General features: G+C 48.2%; 1 protein-coding gene across 1 annotated transcript; it reads right to left on the bottom strand.

Annotated features, from left to right (window-relative positions):
* Positions 1-870: 870 nt before the first annotated feature.
* Positions 871-18873, bottom strand: LOC148131756 (uncharacterized). Its single transcript, XM_087958831.1, has 5 exons — positions 18308-18873; positions 14149-14956; positions 9496-9610; positions 8140-8171; positions 871-4018 (listed from the first exon to the last, which is right to left on the bottom strand). The coding sequence occupies exons 1-5, from the start codon at positions 18871-18873 to the stop codon at positions 2891-2893; spliced, it is 2649 nt and encodes an 882-aa protein (XP_087814957.1). The 3' UTR covers positions 871-2890.
* Positions 18874-18876: the final 3 nt, after the last annotated feature.

Below are 18876 nucleotides of genomic sequence, written 5' to 3' on the forward strand. Positions count from 1 at the left end.
GGAGTTGAAGTCCACAAGTCATTAAGGGGCCACCAGTCGTCCGTCTCCCCCGCCATAAAGGGCTTTGGCCTCCAATGTCCTTGTTATTCTTTTCCCAGCATATCATTGTTCTGCCTGAATACCACCCTCTCTGAAAAATTGGTCAATGACTGAATGGGCGATTCCAGTCAATGTAGAACCTCAGTTTCTCTGAGGGAGCCTTTTGAGGCCATGGTGAACCAGGACTGAGAAAAGAAAAGCGTATATATCAGGCATGATATTCTTCCAATTAAAATCGGAATTCCGATTTTTTGGGGAATCCCCCCTCCTTCTTCTCCTCCTTCCCCTCCCCTCGGAGGCCCCGAGTCAGGAGTTGCTGGCGCGGCTCCACGCGCTCCAGTCCTGCGTTGCCTCAGGAAGGGAAAGGCAAAAGGAAGAGCCGCGGCGGCGCTTTGCAACGGCAGCAGCGGCTCCTGGTTTTGCCTTTCCCTTCCCGAGGCAACGCGGACTGGAGCTGGAGCTGTGCGGCGGTAGCAACTCCTGACAGCCCCAGCCGGATACCTGAGCGGAGCCCGGGCGGTGCGAGCGGAGGCCGCTGAGCGGCAGGAAAAGGGAGCTGGGCCAGCCACAGACCAGCCTCCGTGCAACACGCCACCGCCCGGCCCTGGCGAGGGAAAGCAGTGGGCACTCCCCGGGCGCGGGGGTCTCTTTTGGCCGGCCCCGATTTTTTTTTCAGAGCGGAATATCATGCCTGATATATATAATTGAAAGATGGTTTTATGTTTTTTATGTTTTGTTTGTATGTTTGTTGTAAAAAAATAAAAACTTTATAAGAAAGAAGAGAAAAGCAACAATAAGGGAAGAAGAAAATAAACTTCAGAGTCAGGCTAATAATATTTCTAATTCCTTTTTAATTAGTTTCTATGACACACATTAGCTTCTCAATGTGGCAATTTTGAGGGAATGACAACAACCTTCAACGTCAGAAACCTCATTAAAGCAAAATGAACCTAAAAACAGAATGAAATTGGGGAGGAAAAAATATATATTCTGAGGTGTTTTTTTCTCCCATTTGCTCCCAATTCCTATGCTATATACTACTAGACCATACAAACATAAAGTTGAGCTCAACTCTTGTTCATTTCACAGGTGTGTCCGCATATTTTGCTTGGCACCAATATTCGTATGGTTTACTAATACTGCCATCTGGAATTTTTTTTAATTTTTTTTTTTAGATCCCAGTATGGCCTGCAGTCCTGAAGATTTCCTTGTGGTCTCCCATCCAAGTACTAAACAGATCTCACCACTCTTAAGCTTTCCGAGATAGCCCCAAATTCGCTATTAGGGGTGGCACTAAACATCCTGCACATCGACTCTTCTCTGCATGATTTCGCATCCAGGTCCAAATGGGCATAAGTGCATTCTAGGCCAAGCTGTGTTGGCAGGGACTATGGAGAAAAATCAAGAATGTTGATTGTGGTGATGGTTACTAAGGGGAGACAAGGAAAAGGAGGAAAAATGAAGGGCAGGGTAAGGTCCTATAGACTCACCTCCCATCCTCCCAGCACTTTCCTTTCCCTAGTTGGGCACTTGAGACACATGCCATGGGTGGGAAGAAGACAGGTGAGTAGGGTTCGAGTGTTGTGCTAACTTGCCCCATAAAATACCTCTGGGGTTTTGTGTCAGCCAAAATCTGAACAAGCCCAGTTCCAGATATTAGGCTATTTTTCCCAATTGCAGCCCACCCAAGATGGTTCAACCAAACTTCCAAACTGCAACCCCAAACAAAACGCGTTTCTTATATTATGCCCGCCCATGTTGTAAGGCCAGTGTTTACAAACCCTGGCAAGTTTTAAGATAGGTGGACTACAACTCCCAGAATCCCCCAGTCACCCAGCAGAGGAACAGCATATTAGGCAATAAAAATGCATGTCAAGATTCCAGCAATCGCTCTAATGAAATCAGGATTCTCAAGCCAAACTTCACAAAAACTTCAAAGGATTCATTAGAGGCGACATAACTGGCATTGTCCTGTATGATGCCAACTCTGGCATATGTAATTTACCGTTCCCTGTGACCCTGTTTCCCCCCTTCCCCCTGTGTGACTCATAAACCAGATTCTCCAATTGAGCACATTCACAGGCTGGGTGTCATCAATCACGTTCTCCAACTAAATATATTTGCGGGCAAAAACTGGTATTTTAGTTACAGTCTTTTAAAGATAAGAGTTGGAATGTACTTTTGCTTTCAACTGCTCTTCCAGATTTCCTTCCACCACCACCCCCTTTTTTTTATGGCAACTACTAAAACAGGCATAGGAATGCTTTACGAGTTGACAATGCAACCATTACAAAGATACCTTATCTTCTATCAACTGCTTCACTGAGTCGCTACAGCGTATAGCAGGGGTCCCCAAACTTGGCAGCTTTTAAGACTTGTGGACTTCAACAAGTCCACAAGTCTTCAGGCTGCCAAGTTTGGGGACCTCTGGCCTATAGCGTAAAGATCCTAAACCCCTGAGACTATCAACTTCACAGGCATTCAATAATCCCTCATCACCCAACTGAGAAACCCATCCAACGTAAGCTCCCAGATACAAACATCAGGAGGGCTCTCGAACGTCTCAGCCGGGGGATGGGCCCTTCTCCTACACAAGTGCTGGGGCAGACATCAAGAACTGGAGCCCACCAAGCGCTCCGCAAGAGCCTGTACGGCCACACGCTGCGGAGTTGCCTCTTGAACAAGGCCAAGCCTTCCTAAACCTAGTTATATTCAGAAATCCAGTACAACCCTTGACCCTTCCACCCAAAGTGGCCAGCGGTTCCACACATCTGGAGGCCACAGGGCTATTAAGGAAAGGATGCCTTACGGTCCCAACTTCCCAAACCTAGAGCACTCCACTCTCCTTTTATTAAATTTCTTTCGCTCGCTCCTCCTTCTCCTCCTTCCCCGCCACCTCCTCCACCCCCTTGCGACTGTTTAAGGCTTCCCGGGCATGGATTTTCTGGTGCTTCACGAGGACCGTGTGATGGGGGAACCATTTCCCGCAGAGGGCGCAGGGGTACGGCCTCTCCCCCGCGTGGACTTTCCGGTGCCGGATGTGGCTGGCCTGGTTGGAAAAGCATTTCCCGCAGACGGCACACTTAAACGGCTTCTCGCCCGTGTGAATCCTCTTGTGCACCATCAGGATCTGCCACTGCCTGAAGCTCTTCCCGCACTCGGAGCAGGTGAATGGCCTCTCCCCCGTGTGCACCCGGTGGTGCCTGTCCAACTGGGAGGAGGTGTTGAAGGACTTGTCGCAATCTGGGCAGCCAAAGGGCTTCGCCGCCCCAGAGCGGGAAACTTCCTGTCTCTTAATGGTCACAGCGCACCCACCAAAGGCTTCCCCCGGCTGGGTCCATCGGAAGGGCTCCTCCCTCCCGACGTGGACTTTCTGATGGCTGAGCAGCTGAGACTTTTGGCTGGAGCTCTTCCCGCACTCCAAACAGCCCGTCTGCTCATTTTTAGCATGGACTCGGTAGTGCCTGGTGAGGACCCAGCTGACGGAGAAGCTTTTCCCGCACCGATCGCAAGAATAGGGCCTCTCGCCTGTGTGGGTCCTCTCGTGCACAACCAGGGCCGACTTGAAGCTGAAGCACTTCCCGCAGTTCTGGCAGGCAAACGGCTTCTCGCCCGTGTGGGTCCTCTGGTGCGCGGCCAGCACCGTGCTCCGGCTGAAGGTCTTGCTGCAGACGGAGCAAGTCTTCTTCCCCCGGATCCCGTACCGCTTCTTGATCGCCGGAGGGCTTAGGTTTCTCTCCTCTCCTGCCAGGGGAAAGATTTCAGCCATGGGCTGGCTTGAGCCATCTTCTCCCTTCTGCTTCAAAACGGCGTCGCGGCTCACCGGGGTGTCTCTGTCCTCCTGGGGTTTGGGGAGGCTGTCCCAAGGAGACCCCTGGAGCTTCACAGACTCGGTGTCATCCCTCTCTTTCGACTCAACGATCCACGTAGCGGCGGCTGGAAGAGAGGGGAGACAGAAGTGACTCAGAGAGCCAAGGACCTGATTTTCAGATCAACGATCTATATCCCTCACTGGCTAAGCTGCTGCTTCCTGCTGGATCAGTGCTCAGACTCCGAGCTTAGGAAATGCTATTTATTGATTCCTTTCTACTGTCAGGATTCCGGCAGTTACCCCAATTAAATCATGAGGTCTCCAGCCAAACTTCCAAAACTTGAAAATGATTTTTGGGGGAGTTAACATCTCGACTAGACTAGACTAGACTAGACTAGACTAGACTAGAGACTAGAGACTAGAGACTAGAGACTAGACTAGAATAGAATTCTTTATTGGCCAAGTGTGATTGGACACACAAGGAATTTCTCTTAGTGCAAATGCTCTCAGGGTATATAAAAGAAAAGATACATTCATCAAGAATCATAAGTGTTGTAATGACGAGGCAGTCGAGGTGTTTGATCATGATCAACTGAATCATGATGAACTTTATTGGAGTCTAGTCTTGCATTTATGCACATTTTTAGTAATCCTCCAACATTGGTTAACTTTGGTTACTGCTTAACTTTCGTTACTGTTTAGCATAGTAATTAACACAATTAACATATGTTTGCTTCCTCTCTCTAATCCTCCTTTAGATTAGTGACTTTGTTTGCCTGAGTTGTATTTGCTTGGAAACATTCTTTACCTGAGGTTTGCCATCCGAGATAGGAACATTCCTGCAATTACAATTCTACACATCAGGTACAACACTTAATAATAGTCATAGGGTACAATAAGCAATCAAATCATACTAGGAAACAGTCAATATAAATCAGTGGTCCACGGCCCACTGGTGGTCCACGAGAATATTTTGGTGGTCCACAGAGAAATGCCACCCCAAAGCACACACCCCCCCCCCAAAGCAATTAATCCAGGCTGCGGGGAACACAAGGCTGCACCACCCACATGGCCCACAGGAACACAAGGCCTCTGTCGCTTGCATTAGGAACAACACGAGGTAGAGAGGGGAGGGCGGAGGGAGGAACTTGCCTGGCCACCGGTGGCTGCTTCTTTCTGCTTCTTTCTTCTCCTGTTTTTTGGCTGCACGCAAGGAAAGCAGCCAAAGTCTTTCTTTCTCTCCCCCAAACTCTGCCAGAAATGAGTCTTGGGGACCCTGCAAGGCATCCTGCTCCAAGAGGCTGCAGCAGCGAAGACTTATTTCTGGCGGAGTTTGGGGGGGGAGAGAAAGAAAGACTTTTGGCTGCTTTCCTTGTGTGCAGACTGAGAACGGAGCTCAAAAAGCAGGTTAGCAATGGGGCTGCCATGGAGGGGGTGAGGGTGTGTGAGGGAGAGAGAGAGAGAGAAAGAGAAAGAAAATCATCAGCCCTCAAGGTTAGATAGGATCTTTCTTTCTTTTTTTTCGCCCCCTCCCTCTAGGAACGGAGCTCAAAGCAGGCTAGGAATGGGGTTGCCTTGGAGGGTGGGTGTATGTGTGAGGGATCTCTCTGTTTGTGTGTGTGTGTGTGTGTGTGTGTGTGTGAGAGAGAGAGAGAGAGAGAGACAGAGACAGAGACAGAGAGAGAGACAGAGAGAGAGAGTGAGTGTGAGAACATCACCAGCCCTCCGAGGTTAGATCAGATCTCTCTTTCTCTCCTTTCTCCCACCAATGTCAGCAAGCCACGTCGGTCAAAATTCACATTAGGGGTTTCCGGGATTTGAAATATTGAGTTTGGTGGTCCCTGAGGTCCAAAAGGTTGGCGACCCCTGATCTACATCTATGTTGTTCTGGGCCACTCGACAGCCACTCCCAAAGAGGTGCTTTTTCAAGAGGCACCTGGACTTTCTTCTTTTCCGTCTCATCCAAGAAGCTTCTTCAGCTCTGCCTGGATGGTGGAGATTAGAAGGATTTTTATTCCTTTGCGGACAGCTGGTCATTTGCATTCTTTTTAGAGAGTTGTTGAGGCCACTGTTCTATGTCAGATCTGTGTATCTGCCATTCTTCGCTGGAAGAAGAAGGGGAGGGGGAGTTTGATACGAATAATCCTTTTTGATGTAACCTGAATATCTTAATTCTTGTATGTAACCTGAATATCTTAATTCTTATACAACTGGGGGACTGGAGCCCAGATGCCTGGAAACTTGTTACCTCTTGGAGAGATAGCAAGAGGAGAAGAGGGGGCCATAAAAATTCCAGCTCTGAAAGAAATTTCCTGGGAAGCTCTTCTCAACTACGTTCCGAGAAAAAGTGGGGTGGGGGGAATTAACATGTTGCTTCTTTGTATTGAGGAAAACCACACCGGACTAAGGGGACTAACTCCCTTTATCTAAGCTGCATAGCTGGAGACACATTAGACCCTGCTTTTAACGTCACTTGGATCTTTTTCCTTTGCAATAAAGAGTCTTGTTGACATACCCAGCTTTCAAAAGTTCATTCTTATCGTCTGAAGGGGAGAGAGTCAGGGCCTTAGAGTTCCCCAGGCAATATGTAAGTCAGATTTACTGTATGTGAGCCCTTCGATGTAGGCCAGATCAGGAAACAGACTCCACAAGAAATCCTGGAATTCTTCTTTACAGATGTAGACTACAGGTTGCCCTCGGCTTACGACCACAATGGAGCCTAAAATTTCTGATTTAACTCAGTTTTGCCCCCATGTTATGACCTTTGTTGCCATAATTGTTAAGTGAATCACTGAATAATTGTTAAGTGAATTGTGAATAATTGTTAAGAGAATCACTGAATAATTGTTAAGTGAATCACTGAATAATTGTTAAGTGAATCACTGAATAATTGTTAAGTGAATCAGTGAATAATTGTTAAGTGAATCAGTGAATAATTGTTAAGTGAATCACTGAATAATTGTTAAGTGAATCACTGAATAATTGTTAAGTGAATTGTGAATAATTGTTAAGTGAATCACTGAATAATTGTTAAGTAAATTGTGAATAATGGCTAAGTGAATTGTTAAATTAGTAATGGGGTAGTAATGTAAGCGAATCTGGCTTCCCCATTGATTTTGCTTGTCAAAAGTTTGCAAAAGGGAATTCCGTGACCTCGGGACATAGCAACGGTCGTAAGTATGAACCAGCTGCCAAGCACCTGAATTCGGAACACACGATCACGGGGATGCTACAAAGGTCGTAAGTGTGAAAAATGGTCATCATTTTTTCCCCCAGTTCAAATAGTTACTAAATGAACTAAGTGGTACGTCAAGGACTACCTGTAATCCAACCTTGAGAGCCACGCAGTGCTTCCCCTCTCTCTCTTATTCTAAAAATTTCTCAATCCTGCTTGTTTTAATGTATGTGGATAAGGCTTTATAGCAGGGGACTCCAACCTTCTGGACCTCAGGGACTACCAAACTCATAATTTTAAATTCCGCAGACCACTAATATGAATCCAGCATGCCGCTCGCTGAAGCGCCTGGACTCCCACTGATGGGATGGGGTCCTTCAGGCACTTAGCTTGGCTGCCTGTTTCTGCAGCCTTAAATACTCAAAGAGTCATTTGGACCCGTTTCCCACAGAAAACAAAACACAGAGATCTCTCATCTCTTTCCCTCCCTCCCTCTCTCTTTTTCTTCCTTTCTCCCTCTTTCTCTCCCTCCCTCCCTCTCTCTCTGTCTTCTCTCTCTCTCTCTCTCTCTGTCCCTGAGGATGGGGAGGCGGAGGAAGGAACCTCTAAACTAGTCCTGGGTGGTGGGAATCTGAGGTCCAGAGGCCGACCAGCCACGTGCTGAAGACCAGATGGCTGGCCGGGGAGGTGCGGCAATCCTGAAATCTCCCTAGCAAACCCGTCTCGTGGCTGCTGCCTCCTGCCTCCGCGCATCGAGAAGGCTGAGCAGCACCGGAGGTCCCGAGCCGCAGGAAGCGGCTGCCAGCAATGCCCCCAGGTGAAGATGTTGCAAGGCGGGGAGGGCTCGACCCCTCGCTTCAGGAGCCACAAAGCGCTCAGCGCCCCTCTGGCCCCCGCCAAGCCTGCTCCTTCCCACTTGGGGGCGTGAGCGCTTCTGGCGAGGAGGAAGCGAAGCATGGTGGGAAGGGGCTTGGCGGCTGCCAGAGGGCCGGCGGGGGCTTTGCAGCTCCTGAGGGGACGGGCGCAGGAGATCGCGCCCTCCCCTTGCAGGCCAGGGAACACCCGGGAAGGGCTCTGATGCCACGACCTCCCGCGCGCTACCCTCCCTCCCCACCCGCGTCAGTCCATCCGCTACCAGCATCACCCCTGTTGCAGACAAGGGTGCGTTGCGGAACCACCAAAATTTTCTCACGGACCACCAGTGGACCACATACCCCTGGTTGGCAACCTCTGTTTTATAACACACTCTGGGAGGTTTACACCGCGTAAGCATGTCCCCAAAGTGCTTTTTTCAAGAGGCCGCTGGACTTTCTGGTTTTTTTTCTTTGAAGACGTTTCGCTTCTCATCCAAGAAGCTTCCTCAGCTCTTCTTCAGAACAGAAGAACATGGGAGGAGAGGTTAAGATTCATGCTGCCATGAGGCCCTGGGAGAAAAAAATAGGAAATAAATCTAAATGATAATAAGTTATACAGGTAGTCCTCGACTACCTGTAGTTCCAAGCTACAACAGCACTGAAAAAAAGGACTTCAATCCCCTTAATACTGGTCTCTCGTTGGCTCTTTTCAATTTTGTTTCCGTTCTGTTACTAATCTGTGTTGTGTCACGATTCCTAAAATAAACAAAGCTTTATAACGTCTTTCAGGATAAACTTTTGGGTCCTCTCATGGGTATCTATCCTGGCAAGCGATCTGAGTTTGTTTATTTATTTAATTTATTTTTGTCAACTGCTTACAAGATAATAGGTATAAGTAAAAACATAGTTATGAATACATGGATACATATAAGAAAAAAATAATAAAAGAAATAAAAGAAAGAATAGGACAGGGACGGTAGGCACGTTGGTGCACTTATACAAGCCCCCTACAGACCTCTTAGGAAAGGGGTGAGGTCAATAGTAGACAGTCTAAGGTTAAAGTTTTTGGGGTTTGGGGAAAAAAACCACAGTCAGGTAGAGTATTCCAGACATTGACCACTCTGTTGCTGAAGTCATATTTCCTGCAATCAAGTTTGGTGCGATTAACCTTGAGTTTGTATCTACTGTTCGCTCTTGTGTTGTTATGGTTGAAGCTGAAGTATTCATTGACAGGTAGGACATTGCAATGTATGATTTTATATGCTATACTTAGATCGGACTGAAGGCGGCGTAGTTCTAGGTTTTCTAGGTCTAGAATTTTGAGTCTGGTGGCATAAGATATTCTGCAACGAGTAGAGGAGTGGAGAACTCTTCTTGTGAAATAGTTCTGGACTTTCTCAACTCTGTTAGTATCAGATATGTAATGTGGGTTCCAGACTGATGAGCTGTATTCAAGTATTGGTCTAGCAAATGATCTAGTTATTAGCATATTATTACCAGAGAAAAAGCTATGTAAGATTAGGTTAACAACTCTTAGCGCCTTTTTGGCTATGTAGTTACAGTGGGCACTTAGGTCATTAAGAGTTGTGTGTGCTAGTCTAACACATTTATCTTACCTTCTGAATTGCCGCTATCCTCCTCTTCTTGCTTGATCTTCCTCTCTGCGGGAATTAACGGAGTCTGCTCAGAGGTGAGAAAACTCACTGCCACCTCCTGGATCAGCCCTGGCCCCTGCAACAGTCCAAAATCTGACTTAGCGACACAAACAGCTCATTGATTTACAACCTTTCATTCAGCAACAGTTCAAAATTAGTCACTTTTTTCAGTGCCATTGTAACTTTGAATGGTCCCTCCACAGAAGCAAAGTACCAGCAAAGGAGGGGGAAAAAAACCTCCAGAGACGTTCCTGAGACAGGAAGTCTCGTCCTGCCAAGAATGTAATAAGGGTTAACGGAGAGGCAGTTTCTGTAAGCAACACCAGAATGTTTCCTTCCTATCTTCCTTACAGGATTAGGCCAGTAATTTCTCCTAACAACCGGTTCTCTGAACTGCTTGGAATGTTAACAACTGGTTCTTGGGAGTGGGTGCGAATTGGTAGAATCCCACCCCTGCCACTTCCTGCCATCATTCTTCATTGTTTTAGCCTCCAGTCCAGTTAGGACAGTGATGGCTAACCTTTTCAGCTTGGTGTGTCGAAAATCGGGAAAAAGTGTAGCCTTCCTCGGGTCGTGTGTCACTTCAAGAAATATCAATAATTTGGTTTATGACGGACTGGGCTGGGGTGATCACACAGGGCTGTGAAACTCGCCTTCCTGGTCTCAGGGCTGCAGGTGCAGGATGTGGGGATCGGAAGGCCACCTTACAGGGCTGTGAACCTCATGGATCTCCTTTCCTCCTATAGCGTTCCTGAGGTAATGAAACTGACAAACCTCAGTTTATGGCGGTTAAAACTGGTTCTCTGCTGCAAAGATCTTGCGGCAGCGGTGACACCACGCCCCACGCAACAAGCAGGGAGCAGGGATTGGAGCAGAGCACAGGCAGCCTCTAAATGTGCAGGTTTTCCCCACACCAACAGGCGTGTCAGTCAAAGTGCCTCGGCGTGGTCATGAGTGACACGCGTGTCATAGATTAGCCATCACTGAGTTAGGATAATCCTAATGAGATACAACCGGTCCTTGGAGTTTCTGGCCTTCTCGGCATCCTCCAGGTCACCTGATTGTGACCTGGGCTCTTGGCAACCAGTTTGCATTCATGATTGATTGCAGCGTCCTGCGATCGTATGATCACCGTTTGCAATCTTCTTCGCCAACTTCCTCGGAAGGTCACTGGGCAAACCGACAGGGAAGGTCGAAAGTTGCTGGGACAGGTCTCTTCTCACTCACATCCCCTCACGGCACATTCCTGTGCTGCCCCCCCCTTCCTGCCCCAACTATGCCTATCCTGCCCTCTTCAAACCCTGTCACCCTGCTCCCACTCGGCAGCCCTTCTTGCTGGCTTGAGACTTGCCATATCCTGCCACCTTCCCCGCTGACTTTGGTTGTGGGATGCTGGTAGGCAATTGCTGTCCTTTGGCCTTTTCAGTTGTCAGCAGAAAGGGAGTGGGGGACAGCAGTGCATTCCTTAAATGCCTCAGATAATCGCCTTGGCAGCCCAAAGCCGTCAGCGCGCAAGAATATTACTGGAGAGCATGATTGATGACTCTTGGCTATGGATGTGTCCCATTGGAGAATATACATCCAGGGAGTGGGAGGAAGACTAGGGTCAAGGGGGAAATGAATGATGTAATTTAGTGTCGGCTGCACCCAGCTAACGCCAACATGGCCACTCCTAATTTTAATTTTTTTTTTTACTCTGAGCAGGCATGATATTCCCCTCTGAAAAAAAAATCGGGGCCGGCCAAAAGAGATCCCCCCACCGCGCGCCAAGAAATCGCTGCCCAGCTCCCTTTTCCTGCCGCTCAGTGGCCTCCGCCGCACCACCTGCCGCCCGCCCGGGCTCCGCTCGCACCGCCCGCCTGGGCTCCGCCGCTCCACTCAGGTATCCGGCTGGGGCTGTCAGGAGTTGCTACCGCTGGCGCGGCTCCGCGCGGCTGCAGTCCCGCGTTGCCTCAGGAAGGAAAGGCAAAACCAGGAGCCGCTGCTGCCGTTGCAAGCGCCGCCGCGCTCTTCCTTTTGCCTTTCCCTTCCTGAGGCAACGCGGGACTGGAGCCACGCAGAGCCGCGCCAGCGGTAGCAACTCCTGACTCGGGCCTCCGAGGGAAGGGGAAGGAGGAGAAAAAGGGGGGGCGATTCCCAAAAAAATCGGAATTCTGATTTTAATCGGAAGAATATCATGTCTGTCTGAGAGATGCGGCTAGAGACTTATGATTTGAATGGGGGTGGATTAGTTGGAGTCCTGACAATTGCCTTTAATAACAATTATGGGATTCAATTAGCTTTGGCAACCAGAATTGCAGAGACGGACTCTCTGACGGATACATGCACAACTGTGATAGTGTCTGAAAAGTTCACACCGTTTGTACCGCTATCTGAAGCCCTTGAGATCAATGAGGCGGAATGGGACAACTCGCCATGGCCAACTTGCCAAGGTCAACTTCCCACATCCACCTTCTAAACTCACCATGGCCGACTCACTACACGATAATTCCGCTATGGGACAAGACGATGATTCAATGAAATTATTTAAAATGATTTTAAAAATATTTTTATTTCTGTCATTCACATTTCATTTTTGTCCCTTCTTTGCAGGGGTGGGATTCCACCAAATTCGGACTGGTTCGGGTGAATAGGATGTTAAATCTGCACCTGGTTCGCCAAACCGGTATTTGAACCAACCAGCCCCCAACCAGGAGTCTCCACGCGGCCCATTTTTTGATACAGGTAAGTAAGTGCAGGGTCTGCGCGGAGGCTCTGGGAGAGAGAAAAATAGCCCTACTGGAAGTCCAGAAACGGGCCTGTTTCCGGCTTCCACAGGGACTCCAGAACCCAAGGTTTTCGCCCTCCCAGACGCCTGAGGGAAGCCTCCGGACTCTGGGGAAGGTGAAAAATGGCCCTCCCGGAAGTACCGGTAGGCCACGTCCACCATGGCCAGGCCCACCCAGCAACTGGGAAGCAAAACGGTTGCCGAGATTTTTGAATCCCATCCCTGCTTCTTTGGCATCCTTTCTTTTAACGATTCTATTCCACTATTTCTTCTCTATTAGCGTTAACGCTTGTCCCACGGTGAGTTTTCCCACAGCAAGTTGAACCCTAATGAGACGGCCCTCCTGGCCTAAAAACTGTCCATTTAGCCCCTCCCAAATGTTGCTTTTGTTTTGCACTACAAAGCTGCGCCTTAATACATAGGTAGTCCATGACTTAAAAATCTCTCACTTTGTGACGGTTCGGTTACAACGGCACTGGAAAAAAATAAACCCATGACCGTTTTTCACGCTCACAACTATTGCAGCATCCCTGTGGTCACGTCATCATAATTCAGACTCTTGACCACTCGTTCATATTCATGATGGTTGTCAGAGCCACCAACTCACAATCATCATGAACATGATGGGGTCGTGAATGAATGAATGACTGGCCAAGTGTGATTAGACACACAAGGAATTTGTCGTGGTGTTTTGACCCAGGCTTCGTCAAACATAATTATTCACAAACTTGTTTTAAAAGCGAAACTTATTTTATTGCAACGCTGGGAACTGCTTTCATTCCCAGCCAGAACTAATCTTAAACAGTTCCCCAAGATAAGCACACACCTTTCACTGCTGTGGAATGCTGCCAAAAACAGAAGTATCCAATTAATTATAAAAGAAACCAACTGAAGTACCAGAAAAAACAACAACCAGAGTACACAGAGCTTCGGAATCTACCAAACTACTTTGCTTCCTGCAAAGATTTCGTCATTGAGGTCTGACTTTTATCCCTTATGGGAGGGGCAATCACCTCCCAGCCTTACTCCCGAGTTGCCCTTTTGTTTCAGCTGCTCTCGCCTTCTAGCAGCTCTGCGCATACGCGCACTGGGAACAGGCTCCCCTGGGTCCTCTGCTTCGCTGCTGCCAGACTCCAAAGGCTCCAAAGGCAGCACCCCGCTCTCAGATGGTCCTGGCCCCATCTCTGCATTGGACGCAGGACCCTCGTCTGAGTCCTCTCCAGACTCCCTGACTAGTCCCCTTTCTTTCCCACTGTCCACTTCCACTGCCGGCTGCCCCGGCTGCCGGCGAACCACAACACTTGGTGCATGTGCTCTCAGTGTACGTAAAAAGAAAAGGTATATATGTCAAGAATCATAAGGTAGAACACTTAATGATAGTCATAGGATACAAATAAGCAAGCAAATCATGTTATCACCGTTTGCCTTCTTCCAACAAGCAAAGTCAACAGAGAAGCCAGATTTTACTTAACCACCCTGGTAATAACTTGACAACTGCCGCGATTCACAACTAGGGGAAGAAAAGGTGTAAAATGGGACAAAACTCACTCAATAACTGTCTTGTTCGCAACCGAAATTTTGGGCTCAGTAGTAGTCTTAAGTCGAGGACTATCTGTTCTTATTTTATCAAAAAAAAATAATTAAAAAAACCACACCCATCTCCCTCACATTCTGGTGATGTTTTGTAGGGAATGAAATTCAACTAATCCAAAATGCTTCACCCTCACTCTCTTGCTATATTACAAATGCAGCTAATTTTCAAGGGAAGAATTGTGGGCGCGTCTAAGCAACCTAATCCACGTCCCGTAACGCAAAAAAAAGGCTGGAGTTGTCATCTTTAAACCGACCTCATATGACTCTGATTTGACCTCCTGCTGGCTCCTCAGGAACTCCTCCACCAGAGCCACGGCCTGGGAACAGGTGTCTGCTCCTCCTGCTCGGATCCAGCTCTGGAGGTCCGATGGGAGGCTGGCCAGGAACTGCTCCAGGATCACCAGCTCCAGAATCTGCTCCTTGGTGCGTCTCTCCGGCCTCAGCCACTGGAGACAAAGCTCCTGGAGTTGGCTGTGGATCCTCCGGGGGTCTCCCACCTCCTGGCAGTAGAACTGCCGGAAATGTTGGCGTTGCCTCTCCATTTTCAGGGCTTCCCTTCGCAAGATGGCGGCCTTCACCTTCCCATAGTCGTCCCGATCTCTGGCTTCCAGACTTCGGAAGGCCTCTTCGGCTTCTCCACTCAGCGCTGACAGAAGATGGGCCACCCATTGCTCTGAGGGCCACTGGCAGGCTTGGGCCACCTGCTCAAAGGACGCTAGAAAGGCCTTGGTGTCTTCCCAAGGTGAAGCCTCTGAAAAACCTGGGTTGCTTCCTCCTTTGTAGGCAGGTTGCAGGGTCTTGAGGAACTCCTGCCACTGGGCTTCCCAGCGTTCTTCCATCCCGCGGAACGGCTCTTCTTTACTTTTTTGTGACGCTCCCCATCCTGGTTGCTCAGGCTGGATTTCACAGGGGAGTTTTCCTAGATTTGTTTCTTCTAATTTTGGTTCCGAAATATACAAGGGCCGAACTGGATTGGTGGGATTTTCTGGCCCTCCTTTCCACTGGGGACCTGCACGTTTTCCCTCCTTCATTGCTTTCTCGGCCGCCTCTTTGCTCTTGGATCTAGAATTTTCAAAGATCAGATTTAGCAGACCAAACTTAAGGAACCTAATATACTTCGAAATGCATTATAAAGAAGCCGATACAGGTAGCCCATGAGTTATGACCACGACTGAGCCCAAAACACTAAGCAAGACATTTCCTAAGTGAGTCTTGCCCCATTTTTATGACTTTTCTTACCGCAGTTTTTAAGTTAGTAACATGGTTGTTACTGAACCGTGAATGAAATAAGCAAGTAAAGGATTCTGGCTCCTTCAGCTTTCACAATTTGGAACATGGCTTTTATACCAGGGTGACTTAAAGCCATTTCACTTATGGGCTGGGGCTGAGATAATCAACATAACATGTAGCTGTGTGAAAAAGTCCTGCACGCTTTATGGTTTTACGGTTTATGACTTTTTTGGGGGGGATAGGTCATTGATTTTATGATATTTTATGCTAACTGCTATGCAAATATTGTTATATTTAAATAAATGCTGATGGTTTTTAAGTGAAAAGCATAAGCTTTTTGCAATTTGGTGCTGTTTGGATGGGGATTGTGAATTTTCTTGCATTCTTACAATGCATGCTTACAATGACTATGAAAACAGATTAACTGATGCATACCCAGTGCCATACGTATTGCAATGTGGTGATAAGCAATAAGGGTTGGCCAATTTCATATTAGTAACCATGTTTGGCTACCTAAACGGTCATTTTCAGGGCCATAAACAATAAAAAATGTTAACAAAACACTAGCATCAGCCTTAGTAATTGCAACACGTATGTCACTGGATATGCATCGGTTAATCTGTTTTCACAGTCATTGTAAGCATGCAAGAAAATTCACCATCCCCATCCAGACAGCACCAAATTGCAAAAAGCTTATGCTTTTCACTTAAAAGCCACCAGTATTTATTTAAAAATAACAATATTCGCATAGCAGTTAGCATAAAATATCATAAGATCAATGACCTATCCAAAAAAAAACGTTACAAACCGTAAAGCATGAAGGACTTTAACAGCCCCTTTCTAATTATGCAGAAAGTCTCCAGACTTGTTCAGAAGAAGTCTTCTTCTCTACCATGGACCTTTCTGAAGGGTGGACGTGATTTCCACCCATTCTTGACTGAGCAAGTATCTATACGGTAAATTCCCCACCTCTGGATTAGATGAGCCCTATGGCTCAACTACAACGGAGGCCACAATTACTGCTAAGTAAGACATTTATGAAGTGACCTTGCCCCATTTTACTACCTGTCTCACCACCGTTCTTAAGCGAATCACCAGTTATTAAATCAGTCGTGAAGTGATTAAGGGAATCCGGCTTCCCCGTTGACTTGGGCTTGATCGCAAAATGGGATTCTGAGATGCTGCAACCGTCATAAATGAGCCCATGGCCAAGTATCTGAATTTTGATCATGTGACCACGGGGATGCTGCCACAGCTGTAAGTCCCTTTTTTCCAGTGCTGTTGCAGCTTTGAACAGTCACTAAATGAACAGTTGTAAGTTGAGATAGTTAAGCTCCTAAAGCTATTTTAGCCCCCCTTAGGACGTCTGCGGCTTGAGCCTCAGACCTGGAAGTATGCACAGACAACCGTGGAAATTCAGTCGTGGCCTAGGCAACAGGTACGGTTGTCTGGAAGGATGTCTGTTAAACTCAAGAGTGTCCCTTAAAGCAGGGGTCCCTAACCTCCCCAGGCTGCGTCCCAATTTGCAACTGGGCCACTCGAGTTGGAGGGCCGGAACGCACACATGGGCAGCTCTCAACTTGCTCACTGGTGCAGTCTGGGTTGTGAACAGGCCACGGGGGCATGTGTGTTGGGGACCCCGGCTTTAGAATAAAATAGAACTCTTTATTGGCCAAGCGTGATTGGACACACAAGGAATTTGTCTCTGGTGCATATGCTCTCAGTGTACATAAAAGAAAAGATACACTCATCAAGAGTCATAAGGTACAACACTTAATGATAGTTATAGGTTGCTAATAAGCAATCAAATCATGCTAGGAAACAGTCAATAAAAATCGTAAGGATACAAGAAACAAGGTTACAGTCATACAGTCATAAGCAGGAGGAGACGGGTGACAGGAAGGATGGGAGGATTCATAGTAATAGTAGTGCAGATTTTGTAAATAGTTGGACAGTGTTGAGGGAATTATTTGTTTAGCAGAGTGATGGCGTTTGGGGAAAAAAACTGTCCTTGTGTCTCGTTGTTCTGGTGTGCAGTGCCCTATAGTGTCGTTTTGAGGGTAGAAGTTGAAACAATTTATGTCCAGGATGTGAGGGGTCTATAAATACATTCTTTTTGACTTATGCAGTATACAGGTCTTCAATGGAAGGCATGTTGGAATTGATTTTTTCAAGAGACACTCTGACTCTAAGGGATGCCCTTCCAGAGCTCAGCTGTGATTTAGGAAAGAGGAGTGGTTGTGTGTGTGCGCGCGCGTTGTGAGTGTGTGCACTTCCAGGTGTGAGGCTCAAGCTGCAGACGTCCTCTTGCAGGGGCTAAGGGAATGGGACAACTCGCCACAGCCAACTTGCCGTAGCCAATTCATCCCAGCCACTTCGCTGTGGGACAACTCGCCACGGGGAAATTTAATAATTCTATTTAATGGTTTAATTTAAAAAAATATATTTTTGTTGCCATTCTCATTTCATTCTGCCCCTCCTTTTGCATCCTTTCTTTAACGATTCTATCCCACCATTTCTTTGGGTATTAGTGTTAAGACTCCTCTTTAACATCAAACTATGCACTATTGACCTCACCCCATTCCTAAGAGGTCTGTAAGGGGCACCACCATGCCTACCATCCCTGTCCTATTGTCCCCATTTATTCATACCTATTCCCTGCGGTCTTACTCATGTTTATATACTTATACCTATTATCTCGCAAGCGACTGACAAACATAATAAATACATAAACAAAACAAGTCTTGTCCCGCACTGAGTTGTCCTGTGGCGAGTTGACTGTGGCGTGTTAGCCATGGCTGTGGCGAGTTGGCTGTGGCCAATTGCAAGAGACCCGGGTTTCTAAGTCGCTTTCCAGAGGCCGTCCTCGCTTTACGACAGTTCCTTTAGTGACCGGTCAAAGCCACAACGGCCCTGGAGAATAAAAAACAAACAAACAAACAGGCGGCTTCAACCGCCTTTTGCAGCATCCCCAGATCCACCGTTGGTTCCCGTTGCAAAGCCGCCTTGGAGCAGAGGTCTCCAAACATGGCCACTTTTAAGACTTGTGGACTTCAACTCCCAGAATTCCTCAGCCAGCATAGCTGGCTGAGGAATTCTGGGAGTTGAAGTCCACAAGTCTTAAAAGTGGCCATGTTTGGAGACCTCTGCCTTGGAGGGCCCACACGCAGGCGGCGACCGCACCTGATCTGCGACATGATGTAGCGCTTGTAGAAGCCGCTGCCCAGCGGCGCCATCTCTTCTTCTTCTTCGGCCTCCTCTTCCTCGGCGTTGGCGGCAGCAGCAGCGAGGGCGGCCTCCCCGGCGCAGGCCCGCTTGTGGTCGATGCCGTGGCGCTTGTAGAAGCGCCAGATCCAGCCGTCGCTGGCCTTGAAGGCGAGCTTCATGTCGGCGGCGATGGCGTTGGCGGCCGCCTTGAGGTCCACCCGCCGGACCTTGGCCCCGCCGGCCCGCTGCTCCACGTACCACCGGAGCACGGCCTCTTCCAGGGAGGCCTCCTGGGACATCTTCATGTGCTTCCGGGCCCCGATCTCCGCCGCGCCGCCGGTCGAATCCACGTCGCACATCAGCACGAACCTCTTGAGCTTCTCCTTGGCCTTGCGGATGTCCGACACCGTCTGCTTCTTCACGCCGTACTCCTCGCACGCCCGCGCCACCGACCAGCCCGACTCCAGCTTCTCGATCAGCTCCAGCTTCTGCTTCACGCTCAGGTTCACCCGCTTCCGCTTCTCCACCCCCGCCGAAGCCATGGT

This window comes from Notechis scutatus, chromosome 2 (assembly GCF_049901735.1).
Source record: "Notechis scutatus isolate UNSWTSFEM ecotype Mainland chromosome 2, rNotScu1.2, whole genome shotgun sequence".
NCBI lineage: Eukaryota > Metazoa > Chordata > Lepidosauria > Squamata > Elapidae > Notechis > Notechis scutatus.